Source organism: Erithacus rubecula, assembly GCF_903797595.1.
Source record: "Erithacus rubecula genome assembly, chromosome: 13".
Classification (NCBI taxonomy): Eukaryota; Metazoa; Chordata; class Aves; order Passeriformes; family Muscicapidae; genus Erithacus; species Erithacus rubecula.
In genome coordinates this window covers 2,276,490-2,304,386 of record NC_136665.1, presented here as the reverse complement: position 1 = coordinate 2,304,386, position 27,897 = coordinate 2,276,490, and the positions used below count along the sequence as shown (strand labels likewise).

Sequence of the window (27,897 nt, the reverse complement as noted above, 5' to 3'; positions counted from 1 at the left end):
TGCTGGGAGGATGAAGGGGTTGCCTCCCCTTTTCCCTTTTATTTGTTTTTTTTTTGAAGGATGTGGCTGTCACTGGGCTCTGCAGCACGGGGATTTCTGGTCAGACTGGGAGATGGGACAGCAAAGAGCATCCCCAGCAGGGTTTGAATGTGTTCTGGGTTTCTGGCACACCTCTGACATTCCACCCAGCCCCTGCTTTTCCTCTTGCTCTCAGAATTTGGGCCCTGTGCTGGTTCTGCAGGTTGGGACAGTGGGTGGGACAGGAGCCTTTCCTCAGCTCCTGCCCCTCCTACTCAGTGATTAACCCTTGAGGTGTGGTCCAGAACCATCCACTTGTTTTATTGATCATAAACACTGAGTGTTTATTTTGTTCTTTCCAAAGGCTGCTCTCTAGGTGGCATCTTTCTGGGGTTTCCAGGTGGATGTGGTAATTTTTTGGGGCTGTTTTTAGAGGTTTCAGAGCTGGACCTGGGGACAGAGGAGAAAAAGACATCTCTTGTCTTGCCGTGCTTTTAAAGTCATCCATGTTAAAAATTGCCATTGTTGGTCATTTAGGAACTCCTCTTTTCACTAAGTTACTTTTTATTATGGAGCTCTTTTGACACTCAACATTTGTTAGAGACACTGAGTATTTTCTTTGTTTTCACAGCTAAATTAAGGCATGGGGAGGTTTGGTTTACAGTTAACTGGGGGAAAAAAAAGAGGCTTCTTCTGTCCTGTAGAGAAGTCAGTTTTAATTCCTGTATTTTTGATAAATTCATGCTTGAAAAAGAAATTCCCAGGTCTGGTGAGGCTGCGTGCTCCCAGGAGTGTGCCTGGCTCTGGGCTGGGTGCAGGAGGCAACACTGTGGATTCAAAAACCCTTTGAATTTACAATCAGAAATTTAATACTTATTCTCTCAGAGGTCTGAACCCTTTTCCCACATCCACAATGGCTCCTAATGTGTAATTTGTTTGAGCAATGACTGCTTTGGATAATTATTTTAATCCTAGCAATATTGCTGTTCAGCATTTTTGTTCATCATCACATGAAGACATTTTCTACCCTGAATTCTAACAATGTTTTGAGTATGCACATGGATCAGAAGAAAAAAAGAACCACCTTTCTATCTCTCCTTTTAAAGAATAAAAATTCTGTAATTGATTTTCTAAAGCAAGGCTTTATAGGGTTTTTTTATTTTTGCCATGACTTTGCTTTCCCTGCTGCAGTTGGCAAAGTACTGACTTTGTCAAACACAGAATTGGGGGCATCAGCCACCGAGGCTCTTTTTCCATCCTTTTTTTTTTTTTTTTTTTTTTTTTTTTTTGCTTGTTTATTTGTTTAGAAGCATCACTGGCTGTGCCAGCAGAGTTCTTGGAAAGAGGTTTTTTTTTTTTTTTTTAGTTACGTTGTGCTCCCTCTGCTGACTCGGCAGCAACAGGACACAGGGAGGTTCGGGTCCTGTGCCAGGAAAGGGGGGGAAATCAGGAATCTGCAGGCCAGGAATGTGTGAAACAGCAATGAGCAACAGCTTTGAGGTGTTGTTTGAGACACAAAAAAATTCACAGAGTTTGGTTAATCCAAATCAAAATTATCTCTGTTCGATACAAATATTGTGTATTAGATAAAGTCCATTAAAGTCCATTTCTATTAGTGAAAAATATGTAATTTTAATTATTGAGGAAAGTATCTCCTAGAGATTGAAAGCTTAGAGCTCCACTGTCCTCTGGCATAACCAGTAATATTAGAAACCTGTGGAGTAATCCCACACCTGCTGAGGAAGAGTGATGTTTTATGGACAGCACAGAGAATGGAGGGGAGGGAGGGAAGGTGATGTGCTTTCACTGGAAAAACAGAACTGAGACAAAAGTCTGAGGGGTTTTTCTGCCAGGAAAAAGCAAATGCAGTAAGATGTGATTTTCCCTCAATAACCTGAAGTTCAATAATCCCTCACATGTGGGAGCTGAGAGCAGCACTGATAAAATGTTGCCTTGAGCTGCTCGAGCATTGCCACACAGAATGTGTGTGCCAGGGGCAATGGCAGAGCTGAATGATTGGGAGGGGAATGCAGGGGGGATCACAGGACTGTCTGCTCCCTTTCCACAGCCTCCTGCAGCCTTCTCAAAAAACCATCAGTGCAGGTCTTTAACTCAGTGAGGTGGTGCCATCACTGAGGGGAGACGTGTTTTTGCAAGGCACACATAAAATATGTTGTTATTCTTCCAAATAGATAAATAAATTGAATCTATGGGGCATCACCATCTCTAAATTTTTCCTAAAAGCTGAGAATGATTGTGTGATCTTAACCAACTTATGTAGGGCAGTATTTCACAGAGGAGCTGAGCTGCCTTAACTAAATTAATTGACAAAAGTTCCATAAGTTCTTCAGGACTTGTGTATGAGTTTACTTGACAAACTCTGACACATTCATACATGAGAGGAAATCCAATCTATTCCATGAAATTTGTCTTCATTAAGAAAAACCCACAGCATTATTTAGCTCAGATATCAATTTGTCCATATTTATACCTGCCCATGGCACATCATTACACCTTCCTTGATTTTAATAATGTTTCAGAGCTGAGAGGCTTTACCTATTTATTTTTGTCTTATTTTCTGTGACCCCTGTCAGTTGGGATGTTCTGGTTGCTTCATTAAATACCTGTAGGGTCATATTTTGGTAGTTTTGTCTGGAAAGAGCGTGTCTAGAATGCAGCACAACAGGCCCTTCAGGTTACCTGAGCACAGGTAGTGTTTATGGTAAAGAGCAGCTCGTGATCCAGGATGTTTTTCATAGCATGGCAATCTCCTCTGTTAGATTTGATGTTTTCCTAGCAGGAGAAATGCAGGGAATAACTGTCTGAGGAACTGGAGAGCAGACCAATTAGGGGATGAGGTGATTGATGAGGTGAGATTTCTGCCTATCAGCAGCAGAATAACCAAGAGTGTCTGTGCCAGGTGAGTTCAGTGCCTTTGGTTTCTTGCACATAACCTTGAGCAGTTCCACAGGAGATTAAACACAGGAAAGGCACTTGGAAAGCTCCATATCTCAGAATTAAATATTATCTCAGCAGCATTATCTCTTTCACTCCTGCTCTTTTGGAGGATTAAATGTCCAAGCTCCTCCATCTGACTTCCTGAATAACTGCTGCTGTTATTCACAGCTTCTTGCTGGCTGAGAAGGACTTTTGCACATGAAAATCTTCTAAATCAGATCAATACTTTCAGATCTATTACCTGGATGTCACACAAGCAGCTAGGAGTTATAAAAGCATCCCCTAATATGTTCATTGGATTTGTCCACTGGATTTTTTAAATCTTGGCTGTTCTTTTTTGGTCCTTTAAAGCCATGAGAAGACTACAATTAGTTGATTTTTTTATTTGCCCAGAGGAAAATGTTGTCATTCCTCTTTCCTGGGGAGGGTAAAAGACAAAGATAGCAAAAATCAAGTAAAGCTACATGCAAAATAGAAGTATTTGTGAAATAACCATTAAAGATAGTAACAGACTTCACATTTTGGTTTTCAATAATGCAAGAATAAAAATAGCATGGAAAATGTTTCCTTCATTTTAGTATCTCTAATATAAATTCATCTGAAAATTGAAATTTATTGTTTCAATTATAACAGAAAATTTTATTAAATTGAACAAGATATCCATAATTTTTTTAAATCATACATGAAGATTGGACCTTTAAAACTGTAACAAGATGCCTTGTGTTTTATACCCAAAACCTGAGCAAACCTGGAAATTATAATCATTCAGAAATGCTTATGAAAAATATTACTCTGGGATTTTGAGAGTCATGGGATGTTAACCTCTGGAAGGGGTGGAGTTTATAGGCTTTTGACTAAAGATTTGTAAATGGCTGCTACCTGCAGAATTTATTACCTTGTCGCAGAAATAGGAGTGGGATAAAGCAGAATTACTCAGTAGCTGAGAGGTGCAGCCACAATTCTCTGCTTTTCCCTGTGAGATGATCTTGGCATTTATATTTCCTCTGTTCTCAGCATCCAGAACATGTGTGTGATTTGGACAGACATAGAGAAAAGAACAATTAGTAGGGAAAAAACTGCATGAATGAAACCAAACCCCTCTTATTCAATTATGCTAAAAACAACAGGTTACTTGTTAATTATTTAGATTGTTTCTTCTAAAATGTAATAAAAAATCTAATCATCACAATTCTAGGCTAGAAACACTTTTACCACAAAACCACTCTGGCATTTTTTGGTAGACTTTGCTGGAATGATATGGCTGTGCTGACTGGGAAACAAGATTTCTGATAAGGAATTACTACAAGCTCTTAGATTTTGGAGCTTGTGTGTGCCAAGCCAGACCTCTGGACTCACCTGCTTATCAGAGTTTTTCTAAGCTGTGAGATATCTGTACACGGGGCAGCTCAGGCACACTGGGTTGTAATGATGCAGGAGTTTCACAGAATTACTCATGTCACACATCATCAACTTCTCCAGAACATCCCAGCCATGGAACTGAGGGAAATCCAGCTCAGCTTTGAGTCACTGTTCAGTTCACAGGGGTTTGCAAACTGAAGCTTTTTAACCTGGAAAGAAAAAGTGGTCTGGAGATTGTGAGAATATTTTTCAGAGTTTGATGGGGAGTGCAGGAAAGCTGTTAATATTTTCAGTGAGATCAGTGGTTGAGTTCATCTCTCCTCAGTGAGTGGCCCTGGCCTTTCAGCAGGTGCTGAACCTCTCCAGGTGCTGCCTCAAGCAGGGAGGTGTCTGCAAGGGCAGCTCTGGGGCTGACTCCTCCTGCCTTTGGATTGTCTGCACTTGCTACTTGTCCACACACACAGCAACCTGGGAATCCCTGGGATGAACCTGGGCTGTAACTGGGAAGGTGCCTGCAGCCACCCTTCCCCTTGAAGCTGAGAAACTAATAACTCTTGATGTCACTTGCCTAAAGAAATGTGAAACAATTTAAAATGTCTCTTGATTTCTCTATTTTTTAAAAGATGTGTGTGGTCAAGACATGGGCTCTTAAGAAGGAGTCTGGTTTATTGTTTCCTTGGGAAACCTGTTTTGGGAGGACATTTCCTAATGTTGATGGCTAGGGATTTGCACTTTGTGCTCACAGAAAATGTCACAGAATCTGAGAATCTCCTCAGTTGGAAGGGATCCCAAGGATCATCCAGTCCAACTCCTGGCCCTGCACAGACACCCCAAAATCCCACCCTGGGCATCCCTGGCAGTGCTGTCCAAACGCTCCTGGAGCTCTGGCAGCCTTGGGAATGTCAGCATTCCCTGGAGAGCCTGGGCAGAGCTCATGATTTGAGCCGTGGACTTGAAACTTGATCATCTGGGAGGTGACACACAACACCAAGGTGCTCTGACAAGCTGTCATGTATTTTCCCCAGGGCTTTGTCTCTTGTGACAATTAGGAATCCTGTTGTTTCCTTACTCCCATTGAGGATAACATCCTTAGTATCCCATCCAGTGGGATCCAGCAGCACCTCTCTGTTCCCACTGCAGTGAGAATCCCTCCTCTCAAATTTAAGAATTAAAGAGATTCCCTTGCAGCCTTTGTTGTCAGCATCAAAGCAGAAGAACTGAAGGGTTGTCCTGGGAGTCCTAAAAGTGAGAAGAATGCTGGTGACATTCCTGAGGGAAGGCAAGGAGAAGTGCAGTCATTGCTTGGCACTGGAATCTCAGCAGAGCTGATGGGTAGGGCAGTCCCAGCTTCACTTACCTGCCAAAAACAGGCTGAGCTCCAAATTCTGGGGCACCTCTGTTCCCATAGCTCCATTTTGCAACAGCACTTTTGGCCATGTGACAGAGTAGTTTTGATTCCAAGCAGATCAAATCAAAGTTTCTGCTATCTAGAGGTTAAAGGCCACTCACTTGATTGGGTCTAAAGTCCAAATTAAACAGCCAAAGTGACCAAGCTATTTTAGTTCTGAAACATCTCTTCTATTTTTAGGGTAGAATGTTCTTTTTATAAATTGTGGAAAATTAAACACAGACACTGGTTATAAAATAACCTTTGCACTTGCTGTAACTTACAAACTTTTTCATAATTGAAATCTGTCTAAATCAAGGATTTTGGTTCAGCTATCTGTCAGAAGAAGACTTGGAAAAACATTTCATATCTCAATCTAAATTCACTCAATTTGCAGAAGATTTTTGCAATAGTTTCTTATTTGTTTACTGCTTTCAAAGTTTGCATAAATCTACATGGAATTTGAAAAGTCATAACTTACATTTTCTTGATCCTTGGGTTCAAGACTGGGGATTAAACTTTTGGCAAACTCAAGCACAATTTTCAAATATTTCTGGTTATTTGGAGGAAAACCACCACTATTTTATACCAGCTACTTTGGGGTTTTTTTCTTAATATAAAAATCCTTGAGATTTTCAGGCACTTGGGAAGAGTGATGCTTAAAATTTGCAAAAATGAGAATCATTTGTGGAAAACTTCTAATTTTATTGATATGCATGCTATGGAGAAAAGCAATTAAAGTTTTCATCTCAAGCCTGTGGACATGGGACACTTGGAGCTCAGCTTGGGCTGGGTACTGGAGATCAACAGCTCCTCCTAAAATGTCTTTTTCTTGTTGGTGCTTGCAGGGATTACAATGGTTGACACAGAAATGCCGTTTTGGTCCCTGAATTTTGGAATCAGCCCTGTGGACCTGTCAGCCATGGATGATCACACACATTCCTTTGACATCAAGCCCTTCACCACTGTTGACTTCTCGAGCATTTCCTCCCCACACTATGAAGATCTTCCTCTTGCCAGAGCAGACCAGTCAGGTCTGGATTATAAATATGATATCAAGCTCCAGGATTGCCAAAGTAAGCTTTGCCTTTTTGGAAGTGTTTCCCTCATGCTCATGTTTCCTTCGTTCCCTGGAATTTGCTAACAGCAAATAGAATGAGAATTCAGATCCCCTGTGTCAGCAGAGATACTCTTGCAGGGCAGATAGAAAAGAGAATACTCATAGCAGACCTTCACCCTGCCACAGCAGCAGCTGGAGCTTAGGAAGGGTATCATAAAGAATCCAAAATTCCATGTTATTAGAGACATGGAGCCTCTGTTGTCTCCTATTCCTGTACCTTGTGTGCAGCTTTTACTTTGAAGCTCAGTGCACACAAGGGAGAATAAACACCCTGAGTGATGTAGAATGCCCAGCATGCAGAGCATTTGAATTATTAATATGTGCAGCTTTTGAATTCCAAACAGCCTCAGGAATGGATGGAATAGAAATGTTGGCTACACCTGAGCCACAGCATTGTTACAACTCTATCCCAGCTCCTGGATTATTTACTTGCCATGAAACATGCTGCTCTTGCACAATTTATACTGACAAAAAACTACTAAATTCTCCTTTCAAGATAGGAAGTGACCTATTCCTAAATAATTTGTTACTGCATTCCTGCTCAGAGTAGGAATGTGAGGTTACTGTGCCTGGAACTCTTTTGAGGATCCACTTCATCTTAGGTGTGACCTCACTTTTATTTGTAGTAATCTGTACAAAAACTCTTTCATGGAATTCTTGCTGGGGAAATTGTGGTGTTTAATTTTGGTAGTACAGTGAAGCAGGTGCTGTGTATCTCTGCACTACTACTGTAATAAATGAATGGACATTTTTCCAGCTAGACATTTATTTTTCTTTTGTTTCATTAGAAATATTCATAACAATTTAATGCCAAGTAGTTTTAAAATGTGCAGCAGAGTTCAGATGGCATAAATTCTCCCTCATCTTTACTTAGATAATTTCTTCCCAGTTTATATAGGAATAAATCTTTCTAGTTTGTATGATATAGCCCATCTGGATATATAAAAATACTCACCTTCTTTATTACTCTGTTACATCACTCCTGATGTAATGTAACTTTCAAATGTCACAGCTCTCTTCTATGACCATTGATGATTGATTCAAAGACATATTTACTTGCTTGAGATCATTCAATATTAGAAATTGCTCTCTTAATTAAAAACTTTCAGAAGAGCAAATTTATCTCTAAACTGCACCCAAAGCTCAACAGTTCTCCCCAGGAGAGAGCTAAATTTCTTGAAATATCATTAATATTTTATCTCATATATATATATTACTGGATGATACATTATTTTATATATAGCTCTATTAGACACTTGAATACTTTTAGATTGAACACTGCAACCCATCTCCTTGTAGGAGTTCTCAACACCCTAAAGTAATAAACCATGTGGAGACTGAGCAAAGCCTAGTTCTCCATACAATAATTATTAATATCCATCTTTAAGCCATTCCACACTGCAGAGCTGAAAGCTGGATCTGTAATAAAAAAAATCTGTAATTTCTCCATCAGAATCTGCCCCATCCAGCTTTTCCAGCTTGAAATGCAGCTGCAGCTCCTTCCTCAGCCTTCGTTGGGAGGCTGTGGAGCATCCCACCAGCCCTGGCTGTTCCTCCCTGCTCCCTCTGTGAGTTCAGCTGAGTTTCTCCCTCCTCTCTGTGCCCAGGTGCCATCAAGATGGAGCCTCCCTCCCCACCCTATTTCTCAGAGAAGGTCCAGCTGTACAGCAAGGCCCAGGAGGAGGCTCCCAGCTCGCTGATGGCCATCGAGTGCCGCGTCTGCGGGGACAAAGCCTCGGGCTTCCACTACGGCGTGCACGCCTGCGAGGGCTGCAAGGTGAGAGCCCACACAGACTGCTCCCAGCACCACCTTCCCTTCAGCTAAACTGGGGAAAATTTCAACTGGGGGAAATCACACCTTTGTGGTTTTTTGGTTTTTTTTTTTAATTTTAGGCATTTACGTTAATTTTTCCTGCGTATAATTAAGCCAGAGTTTTTTAAATCCTAGTTTCCTTTTTTCTTGTTGATGGTGTTGATCTATTCAATTGGTCTTGTGCATTTTTTTTTCCCCTTCTTTCAATCATGCAAGCATGTTTTATTCCTGCTGCGTGCAATCGTATTTCTTCCCATTTGGATGTCATGTGCAGAAAATCTGAATTCTTAAAACACAGCAAGAGCAAACTCGTGCCCAACTCCATAATTTTGAGCAATTAAAATTCAGGCTCTGTTATTCTGATTAATTTTACACTTCTTAGGTGACTACAGAGAAGTCTGATGGTATTGAGGAATGTGCTTTCTGCTTTAAAACACCACTATTTTTTTTTAAATATCAGTGATATTTAGTGTTTATAACATGTAAAGGACAAATGAATGGTGTAAAAATCTCAGTCCTCAAGAACAAGAGAAGAAATGTCAGAGAATTTAATTATTAATGATTCATTGAGGTCAAAGAAAAACATTAGAGTTTAATGTGAAATTCCCAACTTCTCCATTTTCAGTGTCTTGAAAATAACTAAAAGGAAAGAACCAATCCAGAGCTTAAATAAAATTCATAGCAGTGAATCAGGAACACTCATAAAGCAATAAGTGCAAAGTACATTACTTAAATTACAGTTAATTATATAAATAAAAGTTGGCATCATGCTTTTAGTATTGTTCCCTGTAAGGAAGAAACAATTTTTACAAGGAAAAAAGCGTGATAACTCTGGATAAACTTTATTCATTAATTATGACTGATCCATAAAAGCATCTTGTAACTGTAAAGAGAGAAATAACTCAGAGCTATTTTCATTTACTAGACATTTAATGTTGGCAGACCTTTGGTTTGTCATGGCTTACAACAAATTTTCTACATTGGTAGTGAACTTTAAATTTTGAAAATGTCACGTTTGGTTCATAATAATTATCCCATGGTGAGTGGGACAAATAGAGCTTTGGAGTTGTGCTCTTAAATAACATCCCTGATGTCCTTTAAACCCCTTTAAATTTGTGAGAATGTTCCCTCCCTCAAACTGAGTGGGAGCAGGGCAGGAGCAAAGGGGATGGCAGCAGGAGCTTTGCTTCCCTTGGAACTGCACTGTCAGGTGTTCTGGGTGGGTTGGATGGCACTGGCAATTTCCTGCAACATTTCCCATGTTTTTTTCCCTGTTTTCTGCAGGGTTTTTTTCGAAGAACAATCAGGTTAAAGCTGATTTACGACAGGTGTGATCTGAACTGCCGGATCCATAAGAAAAGCAGGAATAAATGTCAGTACTGCAGGTTTCAGAAATGCCTGGCTGTTGGAATGTCACACAATGGTGAGTGCTCCTGGAGTTCCAGCAGCAGTGCTTCATCTGGAAAATGCCATGGGACATCACACAACTGCTGGGTGTGCTGCTGGGATGCCCTCAGTTTAGAAATACAAGTCAGAGAGATTGCCCTGAGTTTAGGAACATCTCCATGATTTGAGATTGCTTTAACATCAAAATAAGACAGTTGGAGTGTTGAAACCTGGAGTTTTTGAGTTTTCTGTGCTGTCAGGCACTGACCCCCTGGAGAACACTGCTTTTGACCTGAGGCTTTGGAAAAAGCATTCAAAATTGAGTGATGGAGTTAGAGCCACAGGTGTGTAGTTAAAACAGAAGTGTGTGATTTCACATGGTGAAGGGTTTTGAAATTGAGTTTTTAGAATATAGTAATAGGTGTGGGACAAGATGGAGGATTCTCCACCTTTACAGTGGAGATTTGCTTTTCTTGCTTTAATACATAATGGAGCATGAGTTGGTTTTACTCCCCATCATTCCTGCTCATTGGTAGTTCCTCTTGAATATATTCCTTGTGTAATTCCTATTTCTTCCTGAATATAATCCTTGTGTAATTGCTATTTCTTCCTGAATATATTCCTTGTATAATTGCTTTTTTTCACTTCAGTCTTATTTTCTGACTGGACCCTTTTGCCTGCTGCCTTTCCTGGAAGCCATAAACTTAATTATGAAAGCTGGGTTGGAGCATCTGAGGCTTTATTAACAACAGCAACTTGAATTTAAGGTCACTTACCAAGGGCTGTTGGCATGACTGAGTTAGCACTTCTCATACTGAAACACAGCATATTTGAAATGAAAATACTCATTTTCATGAATTGTGGAGTTTTAAAAATCCCTGTCCTCCTTCCTAGGACACCCACATCTGTGGTTGCCTTCTTTACCATAAGTAATGGCATGTAGAATATCACAATACTCCTCTAGAAGAAAATCCCTCTGAAATTTAAAATTAACAGTGAAATTCATGTGGAAATAGTTATGAATGTTTGGGCAGAAGGACATAATGAAGATTCTTTGTTGCCTTGCTTTGGCAAAGCTGAGTAAAAACAGGAATTAAATGTCATAACATAGAGACTTATGTAATTCTAAGGGTAAAGAATTGCAAACACGACTGGGAAAATAATTTCCCTGTGGTTTTTTTAGAACTTTCATTATTTTCAATATAAAAAATGAGTGTGCTGTCCCCATGAGGAAAGCTGAACTGTGGTTTGCAAAGTTTTAATACATGCACTGAATGTAAATTGGTCTGGGAAATGTTTTGCTAATAGAAAATACAGTTTTCAAATTCCTGGGATGCAACAGTAACACTTAAAAATAAATCTAATTTTGAAATGCTACTGTGGGTATTTTTATAGTATATTCAGGAGGGGTTTTTAATTATTATTTTCAAGGTGCTTGCCAAATTCTCCCCTGGCCTGGCAGCACAGCTCCCAAGGGCAATTCCATCAGGAAGGGATGGCCCAGACCATTCTCTCTGGCTTACAACATCTAGAGTAAAAAAAATCACATTTCTAGAATTAAAAGAAATAGAATTTTTAAAATTCTAGAATTAAAGTTCACATTTCACCTGTTTCCCCCTGTTTAGCCACTGCCCAGGCAGAAGCTGTGGCACCAACAAGTTTCCAGGAGTCAGGGGAGGCAGGAAAAGGGCAGAGCCATTTGCCCCAGGGCTCCAAGGAACATTTTCCTTTGCTCCAACCAGGAGTTCTCCCAACAAGGACTCAGAGCTTCTATTCAAACTTTCCCTTCTGCACTTGCCTTTTTTATTTTGCCTGCTCTGGTTACATTGCTTTGCACAAAACACCCTCATTCCTTCATAATTTATAAACAAATTTATAAAAAAGAGCTGAATTTCACCTTTGAGGACTGAGAAGCATAAAGAAATGCAACACTTGAGGTTCTCCTGCCCAGGTTCCTACCCTAAGCCAACAGAACTTCAATATCTCAAACATTTTTTGCATTTTATGTAGATTGGAGGTGGATCCAGGGGGTTTCACCAATGACACTGGGACACATTTTGATGTTACATCTCCAGATTACACTTCAGCCACTCGAGTAGAGAAATTACCAGAATTTTAAATGCTTTGAAGCAGAATGTGGGTTATTTGTGCCTGAGGGTTCCAGTCTGTGCCTGTCCTTGTGTGGATGTGTTATTGCAAAATGATCAGGACAAAAGGGGGACTGCAGGGAGACTCTCAGCAGCTACAGCCACATTTTTTCACGTAGAAATGCTCCATACCACTTGGCTAAAGGTTAAAGAAGACAGTGCTGTTCTCATGCTTGGAATATTGTTTTCCTTTCCTTCTCTAGCCACAGTGCTGCTCTGGGCTTAACCCTCAGTAGTACAGATTGTGTTCTGAAGTGCCATTGAGCAGAAATTTTAGTTTTTAAATGTCATTTATTTTGTTCTCTTCTGCTGAAAGTGCTGCTGGTGTTAACCCAGCTACTGGAATAGAACAAAAGAACACATGGCAATGCTTTTATCATCAGTTCTGGGAGCAGGGGATTGCTCAATCTGGGCACATCTCCACTAAAATCAGACAGGTATCCAGCCTGGCTTTACCTCGTGGTTTGTAATGTGACAAACTGTACTTAGGGGCTATTTGGGGTCTCCTTTATGCCCAGAAATCACCCAGACAATCAGAAGAGCGGTGCCCTACAGAACAGTCTATAAACCATCACCTTTTTCACATTTAACTTCTCCAGGCAGTAAAACCTGGGCTCAGGATAAGTATTGCAGTTCTTCCACAGAAAGCCAAAGGATAGGATGCAGCATGAGGGGCTGGCTGTGCTCACCATTGGCTCTCAGCTCCTGACTTTTGGAGAATCCTGTAAATGCAAGGGAAAGGAGGAGCTGCTGAAGGAAAGAGAGAACCCCACATTCCAGCTGTGGCTGCTGCCCAGACCTGCAGAGCCTGGGATTGCAGGCAGAGAAGCTGCCACTGAACCTCTCTCAGCCTTCCAGAGCTCTCCCAGGCTTTTCCTGCCCTTCCCACCCCTCCCCAGGCTCTCCTCATCCCAGCCTAACCTTTGGAAGGGGCAGCATCATCAGCCTCTCCTCATTCTCTCATCCAAAATCCCCCTTTCCCAGTTCCTCCCATAAACCTCTCACTGCCTCACCTCTCTCTGATTTTTGTCTCAGCCCCCTCAAAATGACAGTGACAAGGATTTTTACAAAAGGAAACTGCTAGGCTAGTCCCACAAAATTGATTTTACCCCGAATTTTGCCTGCAATGCTAATAAGCATTGAACAGAATCTGCTGCATCTGATATCTCACCAATAAAATATATTCTAAATATATTTAGAAAAATTTATTCTATGAAAACATAAATCCTATGTTTATGACATTGTAAGATTGCTTGATTCACAACCCTCCTTGTTGTTAATGAATTGTTATATTTAAAATATACTTTATGATGAAATACATTTAAAATACATTTGAGTCCTGATCACCTTTTTTTTTTATGATGGAATGGAGTCTTTTGCCAGTGGGTTCCAGATTATGAATCTGCTTTTGCAAATTTAGCTCCCAGGAACAGGCCCACAACAGAATCATTTCCTGCTGGTGTTCAGTATAATTTAATATAAAGGACACCCAGATAATTCTGAAATATCCAGCACATGTCACTCACAGCCTGAAGTTGCTGAAAGAAGAGTTCAGACATAAAAATAAACAACTTTGTTTCTACAGCCATGAAATAAGACAACTGACCAATAAATATCCTATAGAAAAAATGGAGAAGGGGGATGTGTTGTAATTCTGGCATAATTATTTATTCTTGAGGAAAAAATGTCCTGTTTGCCCATCAACACATTGCAGCAAACTCACAGAAAAGTGGCTGCTTGTTTACAAAATAAACACCCCCAGTAAAATCATTTCTATATTATCTTAGCAGCACTTTTTCTTTATCCAAGGAGCAACTAATCACTGAAAAAATATTCATAGTATTTCTATTTCCCCCTAGGGCCAAAATGCAAAAACCTTGATTTCTTCCTTCCATTTTTTGTTTGGATGCTCTCTTGTCCTGTTTTGTTTTCATAAAACAAAATAAATTCTGTTTACTGAAATATCATGGGATAAATCACTCTTGATTTTGATGGCTCATTGGAAACATTCTCCAGTCAGTCCCCACATGAATAAATAGTTTTGGATAAGAAGTACATGGATGCAAAAATAGGAGGTGCAGAGGAGATTTGAGCAATTTGGAGCTCATATGGTGAGGTAGAACCATTTCCTGACTTTTCAATACTGCACATACATAGAGGTACCACAAGCAACTCAGCATTTCTCAGCTTTTTATTCCCTGTACAACCTTCTTCCCCATTCCTTAATTCTCACACTAACAATTTATATCACTTGCTATATTAAATTCTGCTGAGCTAATTAGGAATTTGTTCCTGCAAGGCACATGAGGGTTTTGTTTCTAAACAAATGAAGAATCTCAGGTCCATGTGGTGATTTGTACAAGGCTCAATGGTGGTTCTTGCCCTGGGCCAACAGAACTTGAATATCTTAAATATTCTTTGCATTTTATGTAGGTTGGAGGTAGAACCAGAGTGTTTCACCAGCAGGTTTGCATTTCTAAGCAAGGTACTATAATGGGCACAGAGATGGTTTATTCTGAGATTTGTTTGCATTTCTTTAAAGCTCTTCAGCAGTTTTGCCTGGATGACTGCAGAAATCCCTCTTTCCTTGCTTCCCTAACCGTGCTTAACACGAGCTTTAAAGGCGACCAAAATTCAAAAGTGCTTTCTGAGGTGCAGAAGGTGTCAGGACAGGCACTCTGTTCATTCAGCCATTCTGAAATGTGCATGTCTGTAACTGTTGTGATGTCCCTCAGCCATCAGGTTCGGGAGGATGCCCCAGGCAGAGAAGGAGAAGCTGCTGGCAGAGATCTCCAGCGACATCGAGCAGCTGAACCCCGAGTCTGCCGACCTGCGGGCGCTGGCCAAGCACCTGTACGACTCCTACATCAAATCCTTCCCTCTGACCAAGGCCAAGGCCAGGGCCATCCTGACAGGAAAGACCACAGACAAATCAGTCAGTTCCCTCTTCTTTTTGCTTTTTTTTTTTTTTTTTCTTGAGTAAATGATTTGCCAAGTTGACGACACAGCTCTTAAAAAAACAAAGTGCAGAACACCCAACCTGAAAAAAAAAAAAAAAAGCCCACTTTGCTGTTGGCAGTTACACATTTCAAGCTGTGTCTGAAACACAGGAAATGTTTTTAGATAGAATAAGTAAACATTATTTGAAAAAACTCCAAGTTCACCTAATAAAATACTTGAAACTGGGACAAGAATTTGAAGGTCACCTTAACCTTTTTGTATTCCCTGATCTTCTCTTCCCGTTTTCCTTCTCCTTGCCCAGAGGTTATCTCCCACACTATCTGTCTAAGGTGGCTCTCGAGCTGTCAGGAATTGCTATTCCCTGAGGAATATTCCTTTCCCTAAGTGGCAAATGACTCCAGCCACGAGGCTGAACTGTGGTGATGCTCATCCTGACGGTGCTCTGATGAATTGCTGCTTTTCTCTGGGTTAGCTCAGGTCACATCAGTGCCCTGGGTTGGTGCAGTTGGAATTTTGGGAGAATGGACAGGAAAACCTTGGAAAAGTGAGGAACTTTTAAGTGGGTTTGTGCATTGCCTTGGAAACTTTGTTGTCAATGCTCAAAAATCTTCTGTCTCAGTGAGAGGAGGGTAAATAATATCTGACCATTTTGGCAACCCTATTTTAATACCTAAAGAACAAAATTATTTTCCAAAACTTATAACTCTTAGCTTGATGTATTTTTGGCAGAAATTTTATTGTCAGGATTACAACAGAGACTGCATTTTATTTTCCTTAACAGCAAAGAACACAGAGGTATTTCAGGCTCTGAAGATATTTCTTCCTTTCCTCAAAGGCAATTAAAATAATTATATTAATGTTGTCCAGAAACTGAGTGTACTTCTCATATAAAAGTTTTAGATGTGGTGGGCACTCACAATGTGAGTAACTTTTCAGCATGAAACACAAAGTTTGACTTAGCTAAGTTTATTTATTCTGCAGAAACTGATGTGTAACCTTCTCATGTCTGAAAATTCCACCACTGCAATTCTCACCCAGTAAATGTCCAATTACATCAATTAATTCTCCTTTTCTCTCAGAAGTTTTTAAACTACTTTGGCACATTAGAAACAGCAATAAAGCAGTAGACAGCATCCAGCTTTTCAGTGCTGCCAATTCTCAAGCCTTTTTTGAAAACACCACTGAGAGAGTGACACTCAGTATTTAATGGTAACTTCCATTTTTTTATCAATGGATTTGGTGCTCTGGAGCATCAATGTTTACTATGTTACATGTTTGCTGTGGCATAGTTTAAATTCATGTGCTTTTTTAGTTGCTGTGTGATCTGAATTAATTTAAAATGTTTGGATATGCAAGTGAGTGTATCAAAACTAGAATGAGTTATTCATCATCTCCTGGGACATACAGAGCTCATTTGACAGAAAGATTCTACTCTCAAGTTCATCTGAATCTTTATATTAAAAAGATCTTTGGTTATTTTGAACTCTTTCTTGATTTTTATCTACCATGAATAGGCCAGTGGTGTAATCCAGGATTTCTAAAGGACATGGACTAATAATGACTTTTTCTTGTAAGTGGTGCTCCCACTAGAAAGAACAGAAAGAAATTACCTGCCAGAACCAAAATATGCATTTTAAAAACATCTTCTACAGCCTTGTTACTCCACTGTTCCATATGTCTGCATATCCATATGTGCAGATTCATATTTAATGGTTTTGCTGCTGCCAAAAATGTCATTACCTGAAAAATTCCTTCTCCTCCTGGCTTTTCTCAGTGCAGTGTGTTTGTTGTTTCAGTTTCACACTGAAATCCTCAGTGCAAGTGGGAAAATAATTTAATCCCTCACACTGTCCCTCCTGGAATGTCATGGTCTGGAGCTGTAAATATAAAACCATGAGAATGAGCATCCCTATAAGGCATTAGAATCTGCAATCATAAATGACCTTCAATTTTAAAAGTTATTTCTTTAGTCCAATTGTTGGATTATAATCCCTTGTGTTTTAATTAATTAATCAGTCAAGTATGTTAACAAATCTATTCATATCAGTAAGATTTGTTCAGTGAAGCAATTAACTATTCAAAGATTCTTCACATGAATATGAGAAATCCTCACATAACCACTCCTTTAAACCCAGGAGTTTCTTTTGCATATTCTGGAACAGATTGTTTCCAGATCCTAGTGCAAGTATTCTGGCACTACTTTTTCTAAGCTGCTTTCAAAATTGATTTGTTCCAGTTGAGTTTATTTAATTCTTGTGTTCTGAATTGTGGTTTGTAGCATGGTATTTGTTTGTTCTTTCCCAAAGACAAGTTGAGTGGGTTCAAATATGTCCTAATGTTGTTATTTTTAAAGGAGTTAACAGCAAAAGGTTACATTTATCAGATGATCAATACCATAAAGTTGGTATTACTTGCAGTGTTTCCTAGGATAGAACATGGAAGCAACATGAAAGTAAATAAAGGAATCAAAATGGGAATATTGTCTGTCTTTCTACAAAAAAAAAAAAGTTCCTTTGTACTCATTAGATTCTCTTTTATGGAAGCTGTTATAATTGAGGTAAAAGTAGTATCATTTTAACCTTTCATTAAACATTCCAAACTTTGAATTCTGGAACTGCAGAACATTTTATAAAACAAACAAAGGAAAAGGCAAAACTCCTGCATTCTTTAAATTGGTGTTCCTTCTCCCACTTTACTTGGCCTTTCTGTAAATAATTTTAACATTGTGAGGATATTTGGTTTTATAGGTTTAGGACAGTTTAACTATTTGGGAAACCCTTAATAGATTCAGGACAATTTATTTGGGAAACCTTGATAAGTTTAGGACAGTTTAACTATTTGGGGAACCCTTGATAGGCTTTGGACAATTTATTTGGGAACTCTTGATAGGTTTAGGAGAATTTGACTATTTGGGGAGCTCTTGTAAGGTGTCTCAGAACAATTTATTTGGGAACCCTTGGCAGGTTTAGAGAAATTTATTTGGGAACCCTTGATAGGTGTAGGACAATTTATTTGGGAACCCTTGATAGGTTTAGAACAATTTATTTGGGAACCCTTGCCAGGTTTAGAACAATTTATTTGGGAACCCTTGATAGGTTTAGAACAATTTATTTGGGAACTAGGTGTAGGACAATTTATTTGGGAACCCTTGCCAGGTTCAGAACAATTCATTTGGGAACCCTTGATAGGTTTAGGACAATTTATTTGGGAACTAGGTGTAGGACAATTTATTTGGGAACCCTTGCCAGATTTAGAACAATTTATTTGGGAACCTTTGATAGGTTTAGGACAATTTATTTGGGAACCCTTAGCAGGTTTAGAACAATTTATTTTGGAGTCCTTGATAGGTTTAGGACGATTTATTGGGGAGCCCTTCATAGGTTTACAACAATTTATTTGGGAACCCTTAGCAGGTTTAGAACAATTTATTTGGGAACTCTTGATAGGTTTAGGAGAATTTGACTATTTGGGGAGCTCTGGTATGGTGTCTCAGGACAATTTATTTGGGAACCCTTGGCAGGTTCAGGACAGTTTATTTGGGAACCCTTGAGAGGTTCCTCAGAGATGTCTGAGAAGTTGCTGTGAGCTCTCTCGGGGTTTCCCAGCTCTCGGAAAGGACGTTTGGGAGTAAGCAGAATTTCCTTTTGCTTTCAGCCCTTCGTTATTTATGACATGAACTCTCTGATGATGGGCGAGGACCAGATCAAGTGTAAGCACGTGTCCCCAGTGCAGGAGGAGAACCAGGAGGTGGCCATCCGCATCTTCCAGCGCTGCCAGTTCCGCTCGGTGGAGGCCGTGCAGGAGATCACCGAGTTCGCCAAGAACATCCCCGGCTTCGTCAGCCTGGACCTCAACGACCAAGTGACTCTGCTCAAGTACGGCGTGCATGAGATCATCTACACCCTGCTGGCCTCGCTGATGAACAAGGACGGCGTGCTCATCTCCGAGGGACAGGGCTTCATGACCAGGGAGTTCCTCAAGAGCCTCAGGAAACCTTTCTGTGACTTTATGGAGCCCAAGTTTGAGTTTGCTGTGAAGTTCAATGCACTGGAATTAGACGACAGCGACCTGGCGATATTTATAGCTGTCATTATCCTCAGTGGAGGTAAGTGCTCTGTTATTCATACAGGATTTTAGAGGACAGAAATGTCAATTTTAACTCCTGCCCAAACAGCACTGCAGGCTGGGAGTGAGTGCATTCACACATAGCTCTTTTAGTCATTTTCAAATTTCTTTTTGTTGTTTGCCCTTTATTCGGTTTCAGACAGAAACTGAAAATGGAAATGCCCCGATATTAGTGATGGAGCTGGAAATGCCTGCTGAGTCATCAGTTCAGTTAGGCAGAAAACCAAATCAGGGCTATCTTTTGGAAAACAGGAAGGGTGGAATTTTACTGGCAGGAGCTAAAATTCTGCAGGAGGTTTTTTTTTTTAAACCTGCAATCAGATTGTGTCGCTTGCTAATTGACCACAAATGGCTTTGACTCCAGAAGAGTTCCAAAGGATAGGTGGTGTTGGTCTTACAGGGTTATGGTGCTTTTCATTGCTCTTCCATTCCTGCAAGGTTTTGTTTGCCTTTAAAATTTTCTCAGGAAAATGATGGTCTCCTCAGAAAAAAACAAAAAACAAACAGGTACTGCATGTTTCTTCAGCTTCCCTCATCTGTTCTGCTTTATCTTCATACATCACACTTTGAGCAAAGCATGAGCCTGAAATCCCAGGTATCAGACTGCCCACATCCAACACTTCACTGAAAAACCCTGAATTTCAGCTTTTCTGCAGCCAGACCGTGTGTTCCCTGCTCCTGAGGTGATGTCACTGCTCTGCTTTGTGAATTCCTGATGCCATCAAGGTTTATCTCACTTAGACACCTTCAGAGATATCCCAGGCACATCCAAGCTCTGTTCCTGTGGCAAACACTCCCAAGGCAATGATGTTGCACAAATAAAATCTTGCCTGAGTGATTTGTGTGTATTTTGGCCCACCATGGAACTGCACATATCCATGGCAGGAATGTGCTGAGTGCTCTGGATTCAGCTCCTCTGCAGAGCAACACTGAGGATTTTGTTATTAAATTACATTGCAGCAATCAAACACAACCTCATGCTATTGTCCCAAAAGCAGCCCTGCTGCTGGGAGGGCACTCTTTGGTATAACTGCATTTAAAATCACCTCCAGTTCCTCCTGGCACTGTGTTTCATTCAGGAAAAATAAGGGGTCACAATATAATTTATCCTGCTAATTCCACTTCCAACAAGAATTCCTCACAGAAATTTCCTTGTGCAGACCTTGGGCACCATGATCCCTGAGGACTCTGCATTAATTCAGGATCCAAAACACCTTGCTGGTGTATTTTTGGTTGGTTTTGATGAGAGAGGAGAAATGGTACAAGCTTATCAGGGCACTACTCCAAACATGCCAATATTTTGTGGTTTTTACTATAATGAAATGTGACAGGTGAGAAAAAGGCCTCTCAAAATTCACTCCTGACTGCAAAAAGGGAACTTGTATTCTGCAAATCCCTGTCCTCAGCAGTGCTTGGTTTCCACCATTGGAAATAGGAATGATGTAACCAATCTCACATTTTAGATTGCAGGAGGACAATTATTCACATACAATAATTATCTTGAACCAGATTTCTGAGCATGCCTCTTTTTTTTCCAGAATAATTTGTAAACAGAGACCTGTAAAGAGCAAATGAATGTGAATCAAATAACTGTAGCAAAACTCTGAAACAAATCTGTAGAGACATAAATCCATATAAATCCAAATCAGTCCTTTCTAGGAAGATCCTTTAATTTCTTGATAACAAAGACATCCCTGTCTTTTTTCAGAACTTTTTTTTTTTTTTTAAGAGTGATAGCTGCTTGAAAAAAAGAGTTTTGAAAAGAGTTTTGAAAACAATTAAGTTTTGTTGCCAATTAAAGAAAGCTTTTATCATGGAATTTACAGGCAAATATATCTATTGAACTGGATGCATTCTGTGGGTCTAAAATACCTCGTGATGTAAAACCAAATTTTATTTCTCAGCTGTCTCAGACTTTTCTGTAAGAGCTACACCCTTGCAAAACTGTATTTCTGTAAGAACTATTTGAATATAGCAGGATGATTTCACTGAGAACAGGATTTCAAAACCAGAGCACCTGGAGGACTTGCCTTGCTGCAGGAATCCTGCAATGCTTAAATCCCTTCACCAAATCCTGTGTACAAACATCTCTAACAGAAAACCAGCTGAAACCCAAAAATATCCCAGCCAGGGGCTCTAAATGTCAGTGAATCTGTTATTACCTAGTGAAATTATGCTAATTCTGCTGGCTCCAGAGGGGCTGGCTCTTGTGCAGCTCTAACAGAAGAGAAGAAGGGGGAGGGAAAGATAATTCCAGCTGGAACATCACACAGGGAAAGTTTTTTGTTGGGAAGTGTTTGGAATTTGCCACAAATCCCATAAAACTCTTCAGCCTTTTGATAACCAAACAGCTGCTTTTGCATGTTATCTAAAAAGGCAAAAAGCCCAAATCACAGCAATAGGGAGCTGACAAATTAACTGTAATAGCAACAGATGGAAAATCCTCCCACTCCCACAGTTGGTTTTCCTGTTCCTGAGCTGCTCAGTGCAGCCTCTCTCTGCCTCAGCTATTCCAAGTGTTTCTCTGAACTCATTTCTGGACAGCTGCTCTTACTGTTGGTGCTGTAAAGCAAAGTAATTGCAAATAAAGTCTTGTGTTCTGATTTTCATGCTGATCAGACAGAGAGGCTGTGTCTGAGCATAGGATTTCACCTTGTTTGTACAACAGAAATGCTTTTGGCCATCAGCAGCAGCACCAAACTCTCATTACAGCATCCTTCCAGCTGTGGTGACTTTAAAAGACACACTCTGGTTAAAGGAGACTTGGAAAGCTTTTTCTAGGAGATATTCTTCCTCTGTGCCACTGAGACTCATCCTCAGTCAGTAGTGAGTGCTGTGCTATACATGAAAAAGAACTGAAGAACCTTTAAAAATATCACATCCACCTGAGCTGGAAATGAGCTCTGTCACTAGAAGGCTTCAGGAGAGCAAGTTGGATGGCTCTGTTTGGGCAGGAAAGGTAACACTCCAATCCTTATTGGGACAGTTTATAACCTGAGCAAATTCACTCAAGAAGGCTGTTGTTAAACAAAGAAAAAGCTCAAAAGAGAATTTTGTAGCATGGATGGACTCGAATTTTTGTGCAGTATCTTCTGCAGTGATTGGATACAGCAGTGTTTGGATACAGAAGTTATTGGATATAGGAATGTTTAGATACAGGAATGTTTGGGGCAGAGTATCCCTGTAAAGACCCACACTCTGCCAGTCCAAACTGGTATTTAAATGCAGAGATCTTTCTAAAGTTGCTTTCCCTGTTTTCCTGTGGTTTTTACCCTGAATTTTAAGCCACAAGTCCTTGCTCCTGGTGTTAACACTGTATTCAGTCATTTTGCTGCATCCTCAGATCAGTAAAATTTGAAGTTTTATCAGTGACTATTACCAAGAAGTAGTTCCTATTTCACTGCCACACAAATCCTGCACTTTGTTAGAACAAAGAAACGCTTTGTAATCAGAGCAAGAGCTGCAGATCATCACTGGAAGCATTGAACCAAAGTCCTGGTGACTACAATCCATGTGACAGTCTCAGAACACAAACCCCAAACTGCTGAGTCACATCTGCCTCAGCAGAAGAGAAAAGAAGGAGCACATGTGTTCACTCAGCCAGATCTTTGCCTGGTTTTTCATATTGAGATTTTAGAATGTGCATTTAAATGCAAAATGCATTTATTCAAAGACAATGAAATGTAAAGATATGCAGGTGGCAATTTCATAGGTGAGGAACAGGTAAAAAAAGATTGCAGTTGTTGTTAGGGACATGAGAGAGGCATCCCTCATGTAAATAAACAAACAAAGTATTTTCCACTGAGACAGTACAGAACAGCAATTCACACAGAGTGGTGCTGCTGGCACTCAGAACTTTGGGGTTGTTGGCCTTTCCCAATCACTGTGAATATTTTCTGACTTAGAACAGTTTCTTGCAGAGTTTTCAAACCAGTTGAAGCAGCCATATGACAATGAGTGAAAACATAAAGAGAATGGGATAAAGAAACACAATAAATAACAGGGAACTGTGGTGTTCTCCTGGCATTTTCCTTTTTCCTGCAAGGCCCATCGCTCTGCAGCTCCTTACTGCACAAAACTCACCTTTTGGTACAAAACCAAATTGGTTTGGAGCATATTTATTTTATTTATTATTTATATAGATATACATATATATATATACATATATATATATAAAAGAGCATTTTAACAGCTTGAAATATACCATAATAGCTGGATGTTTAAGCTTTTGCCTCTTACTTCCTTCTTTTCCTGATTTAGATAAGTTTCTTGGAACAGAAGCAGCGTTTTCCTCTGTAAGAGGTTTTTACTGAGAAAGTATAGCAAACTGTCAACATCCAAAAAACACTGCCTGCATCCTGAAGTTCTCATTCATGAAAAATCTCTCTTCCCTTCAATGGGAATTTTCCTTCCACTTGAATTGGCTTATTTAAAAATAACATCTGATGATCTCCTAGGCTTTTGTCAGAGTCATCCTTTCTGCCTCTGGTTCCACTGGGTCATTACAAAATCATCAAATTGGGGTTTTTCAAGGGGTTTCAGGATTTTAGCCACTGCAGTCTCACTAAACTTCAATTTAGGGGGCTCCTGATAAATTTCAGACCCAGTGGAGTTTCCTCCTGGGCTCTGAAGCACAATATTTAATTTGGGATTTGTTCCTGAAAAACTCACACCCCAAAAAATTCCCACCCCAGAGGAGCAGGGGGCAAACAGAGATGAATCTCAGAGGAAATCAAGGCCAAATTGTGCTCTCTGATTTTTTCTGTCCCTGCACACTGAGTCATGCCCAGCTAGCTCAGAGTTCAGCTGCAGCACACGAGGAAAATTTAAAGCTATCCCAACCCCAGATTATTACCAGCTTTGAAGGGCTGAAATTTGGCAAGTTTCAGAAAGATGTCAGCTCGATTCTGCAGCCCATACAATGCATTCAGGTAATTGAAAAATAAATATGTAACATTTATCAAAAATTCTTTAGGTATCTTTAAAAAACTGCTCGAAAATAGGAAATTCATAAAAAGGAACTTTTTGTTATATTTACTCCCAGACTGTCTGAACCAGATTTTATGAGGTTATTAGTTGAATGGGATAAATATATTATGTCTGCAAGACAAGCACATTGACAAACAAATATCCAGGTTCACATTCAAAATTACTTTTATTCCTCCCTTTGAAAAACTCTGCCTAAAGCTCACCTCTTGGAGATCTGAGTATCCTTTCCTGATCAGTGCCCTTTGTTTTCCTGGCTGTGTACTCATTTGTTTTCCTGCCAGCTTTGCCTTTTAGTTTACACTGCAGTTTTTTTCTCCCCATGAAGTAAAGCCACGATGTATTTATAAAGAGCTTTGTTTTCTCTCAGCCTTTCTGCCAGTGTGCAGCACGAGTGGAGCTGAGTTAGGAGAACTCTGCTCAGAAAGGTTACAAAGATCACAGGAAATAACAGCTTATTTTTCACATTTTTAATAGAGATCAACCTCCTGTCCTTGCTGGAATGGAATTGTTGCCTTAGGGAAGTGATTTAATACTTGCTTTTTATTGATCAACCTATGAAATTAATTTCATAGCTACATAGCATATTTTATTTAAATTATTGACTCTTCTCACTATTTATTATGCTATTTGGCATGTGTTACCCAGTATCAAGTATTCTAGCAGTAACAAATCCATGGTGGTCACTTTCATATGTGGGGATTTAACAAACAGACATTCAACATTTCATTAACTTTCAGTGCTGGAGAATCAAATAAACTGCAGAAGTTGAGGTTATGCCTTTTTTTTTTTTTAATGGGTTCACATCCACCTTTTAGTGGCAGCAGCTAAATTCAGATCATCAGAGTATATGTTGATATTTCAGAAGTGAATTACCTGAAATTGTAACTATCTCACTCTTTTTTTTCCCACACACACTCCCAGTTTACTGTGGAAAATCCACTGTAGTGCAGTATAAACCTAGCTCTAGAGTATAAAACTAGTCCTAAAACCCCTCTGAGCAAATCCCAGTGAAATCCTACAGATTCCTACAGCTCTCAGGCAGTGCCATCTGTAAAGGCTTCCTTTACCCCGGAGCGTGTGAGGAATCAATGGATGCTGTGATCCTCATAAACTCACAACCCTTTTTTTCCCCCAGGGGGAAACATTTCCAAGACTAGTCCTAAAACCCCTTTGAGCAAACCCCAGTGAAATCTTACAAATGGTCAGCCAGCTCCCAGGAAATGCCATCAGCATTTGAAATCACGCAGCAAACTGATGTTACCACGCTGATAACTCCCAACTCTCCTCTCTCCCCCCAGACCGCCCGGGGTTGTTGAATGTGAAGCCCATTGAAGATATCCAGGACAACCTTTTGCAAGCCCTGGAGCTGCAGCTGAAGCTGAACCACCCCGAGTCCTCCCAGCTGTTTGCAAAGCTGCTGCAGAAAATGACGGACCTGAGGCAGATCGTCACGGAGCACGTGCAGCTCCTGCAGGTCATCAAGAAAACCGAGACGGACATGAGCCTGCACCCCCTGCTGCAGGAGATCTACAAGGACTTGTATTGATCAGCAGGGCAGCTCCTCATCCCTGACACAATGTATGTTCTTCAGATTGCACTATTTCTTGGAGGGAAAAACTTTGCGTACCTAAGAAATTACTGTGAAACAGCATTTAAAAAGAGAGAGCGTAGTATAGTAGATCTATTTTATGCATATTGTTTATAAAGACACATTTACAATTTACTTTTAATATTAAAAGTATCTATATCGTGAAATTGTCGGCAGTATTTTCAGAATTAATTTTTTAACTGCGTTGTTTCTTAAAATTGCTTGTCCAAGTATGATCGATGCTTCACTCGAGCATGCAGTTAAATTTTCAACTAAATAAAAACCTTTCTCCTTGAACATTTCCAGGGAAATGTTTGAAGTATTAACCTTCAATTTTGTGCTCCCGAGGCAGCAGTGAAATGAAATTCAGTCACAGGTTAGTGTAACTCCCCAGAAGAGTTTCAAAGGCCAAAGGGAGAAGTGTCAGGTCTGAAAATATTCGTGCCTTCCATAGAAAGATTTGACACTGACAGAGCTCTGTGTAAGGAAAAATCAGACCACTCATTTGTGGGCAATCTGAGAAATGAGAAGCCATTTCAGGAACTAATTAAGGAAGGAACATGCACAGAGCCCTTTTGATTCCTCTGCTCCTGCAGGTTTGAGGCAGGTGGAGCAGCAGCTACTCCAATTCCCAGCCCAGAGCAGCCAGAGCTCAGCTGGAATGGCTTGGTACAAACCTCCTGGCCTGAGACCTTCCCCAGTTATTTGATAAACTGCCATTGAAAAACAGCCAAAAGATCGTGGAAAATTGGTTTGGTGTGTTTTGATCATTGGAAAATTGTCAAGGTTGTGATAAATGAACTCCTAAACAAAAGCAAGGTTTGGGTTAATTCTTGTGTAAAGCTGTGATGGAAACCCTGCACCCTGAATTCCACTTGAGCTCCAGATGTTCAGCCAAGGATGCTGGGAGATGTTCCTGCTGTTGGGGTCATTGGTTTTCTTGCACGTGTTGCCCTATAATGTCACCTAAGAGTTTCACAGGGAGCAGAGCACAGCAGAGTGAAGAGATTTAACAGAAGATATAAACTTCCCAACAGTGTCATTTTGGGGTGTTCTTGGTACTGAGGTGAGAGAGTCACATTTCACCTGCCCACATCTGTTAGTTTGTGAATGTGACCCCTGACAAAATCAAGAGGGGGCACCCACAGTGGTAGACCAGAAGAAGAAATACTGGGGGAAAAAGCCACTATTTGTAACTTATATATCAAAATAAGGAGAGGTCCCCAATATCCTTGGCTTCCTCCCCATGTCTATATTTTATTTATGTAGCAAAAAAATGTGCCTTAAACTGAGACAAGGGGAGTGCTGATTCCTAAGTGGACAAGGAGGTGATGTAGGTGTGAGTAGGATCTTCAGGGAGCAGAAATTGGCTTTGCTCCTAAAGTAGACTTTGAAACTCTTAAGCCAATGCAAATGATGCAATAAAGAAGCTGAGAGAGGTAAATATGGAAATTAATCCTTCAGCTCATGCCTTCCACACCTGGAAAAGTTTCCTACTGCTTATTTCAGGTAACCTCTGGGCCTGAGGGGGGTAGTGAGTGTTATTCCCACCAGGAAGTTTGGGGAATTGGATCATCCAGCCTGCAGGTGTAGAGCCCACAGGTGGAATTGCACTGAGATGAAGTCACTGCAGAGAGCAGCTCTGATCCTACCAGGCTTGCAGTGAGGTCATGTCAGGTAGCTCAGGAAGGATGGCCCTGGAGCAAACACAGCATTGCAGTTCATGCTCAGCACTGCAGGTCTGCTGCACATTTTGGGTGGTTCCAGCTGAGTGTGGCACTGGCAGGAGTTACAGTCACACTTCCATGGCTGTTACAATGCAAAAGAAAATATTCTCTCTCTGCTTTGAGTTGTTTCCCACTGTTCCTTTGAAGTGTTGCCTTGCATCCCTTAGTGGGAGAATTGTGCAGAGCTCACCCCTCCCATGGAGGATGGATCAGAGATAAGCTGGCACTGGGATGGATCCCAGCTCCAACACTGGATTCCTCTAACAGCAACACCCAGCAAGAGCCATCAGCCTGAGCCTGCATTTCTCAAACAATCCAA

At 40.3% G+C, this 27,897-nt stretch overlaps 1 protein-coding gene across 2 annotated transcripts in view; it reads left to right on the top strand.

The window, feature by feature from the left end:
- PPARG (peroxisome proliferator activated receptor gamma) overlaps nt 1-27,295 on the top strand; it is a 51,493-nt gene extending 24,198 nt beyond the window's left edge. For both annotated transcript variants that reach the window (XM_079316787.1, XM_079316786.1), the window contains exons 2-7: nt 6,571-6,798; nt 8,450-8,619; nt 9,940-10,078; nt 14,924-15,123; nt 18,804-19,254; nt 25,562-27,295. In XM_079316787.1, the coding sequence (XP_079172913.1) occupies nt 6,579-6,798; nt 8,450-8,619; nt 9,940-10,078; nt 14,924-15,123; nt 18,804-19,254; nt 25,562-25,809 (1,428 nt within the window). In that variant the 5' untranslated portion in view covers nt 6,571-6,578 and the 3' untranslated portion in view covers nt 25,810-27,295. The remainder of the gene's footprint in view (nt 1-6,570; nt 6,799-8,449; nt 8,620-9,939; nt 10,079-14,923; nt 15,124-18,803; nt 19,255-25,561) is intronic.
- Nucleotides 27,296-27,897: the final 602 nt, after the last annotated feature.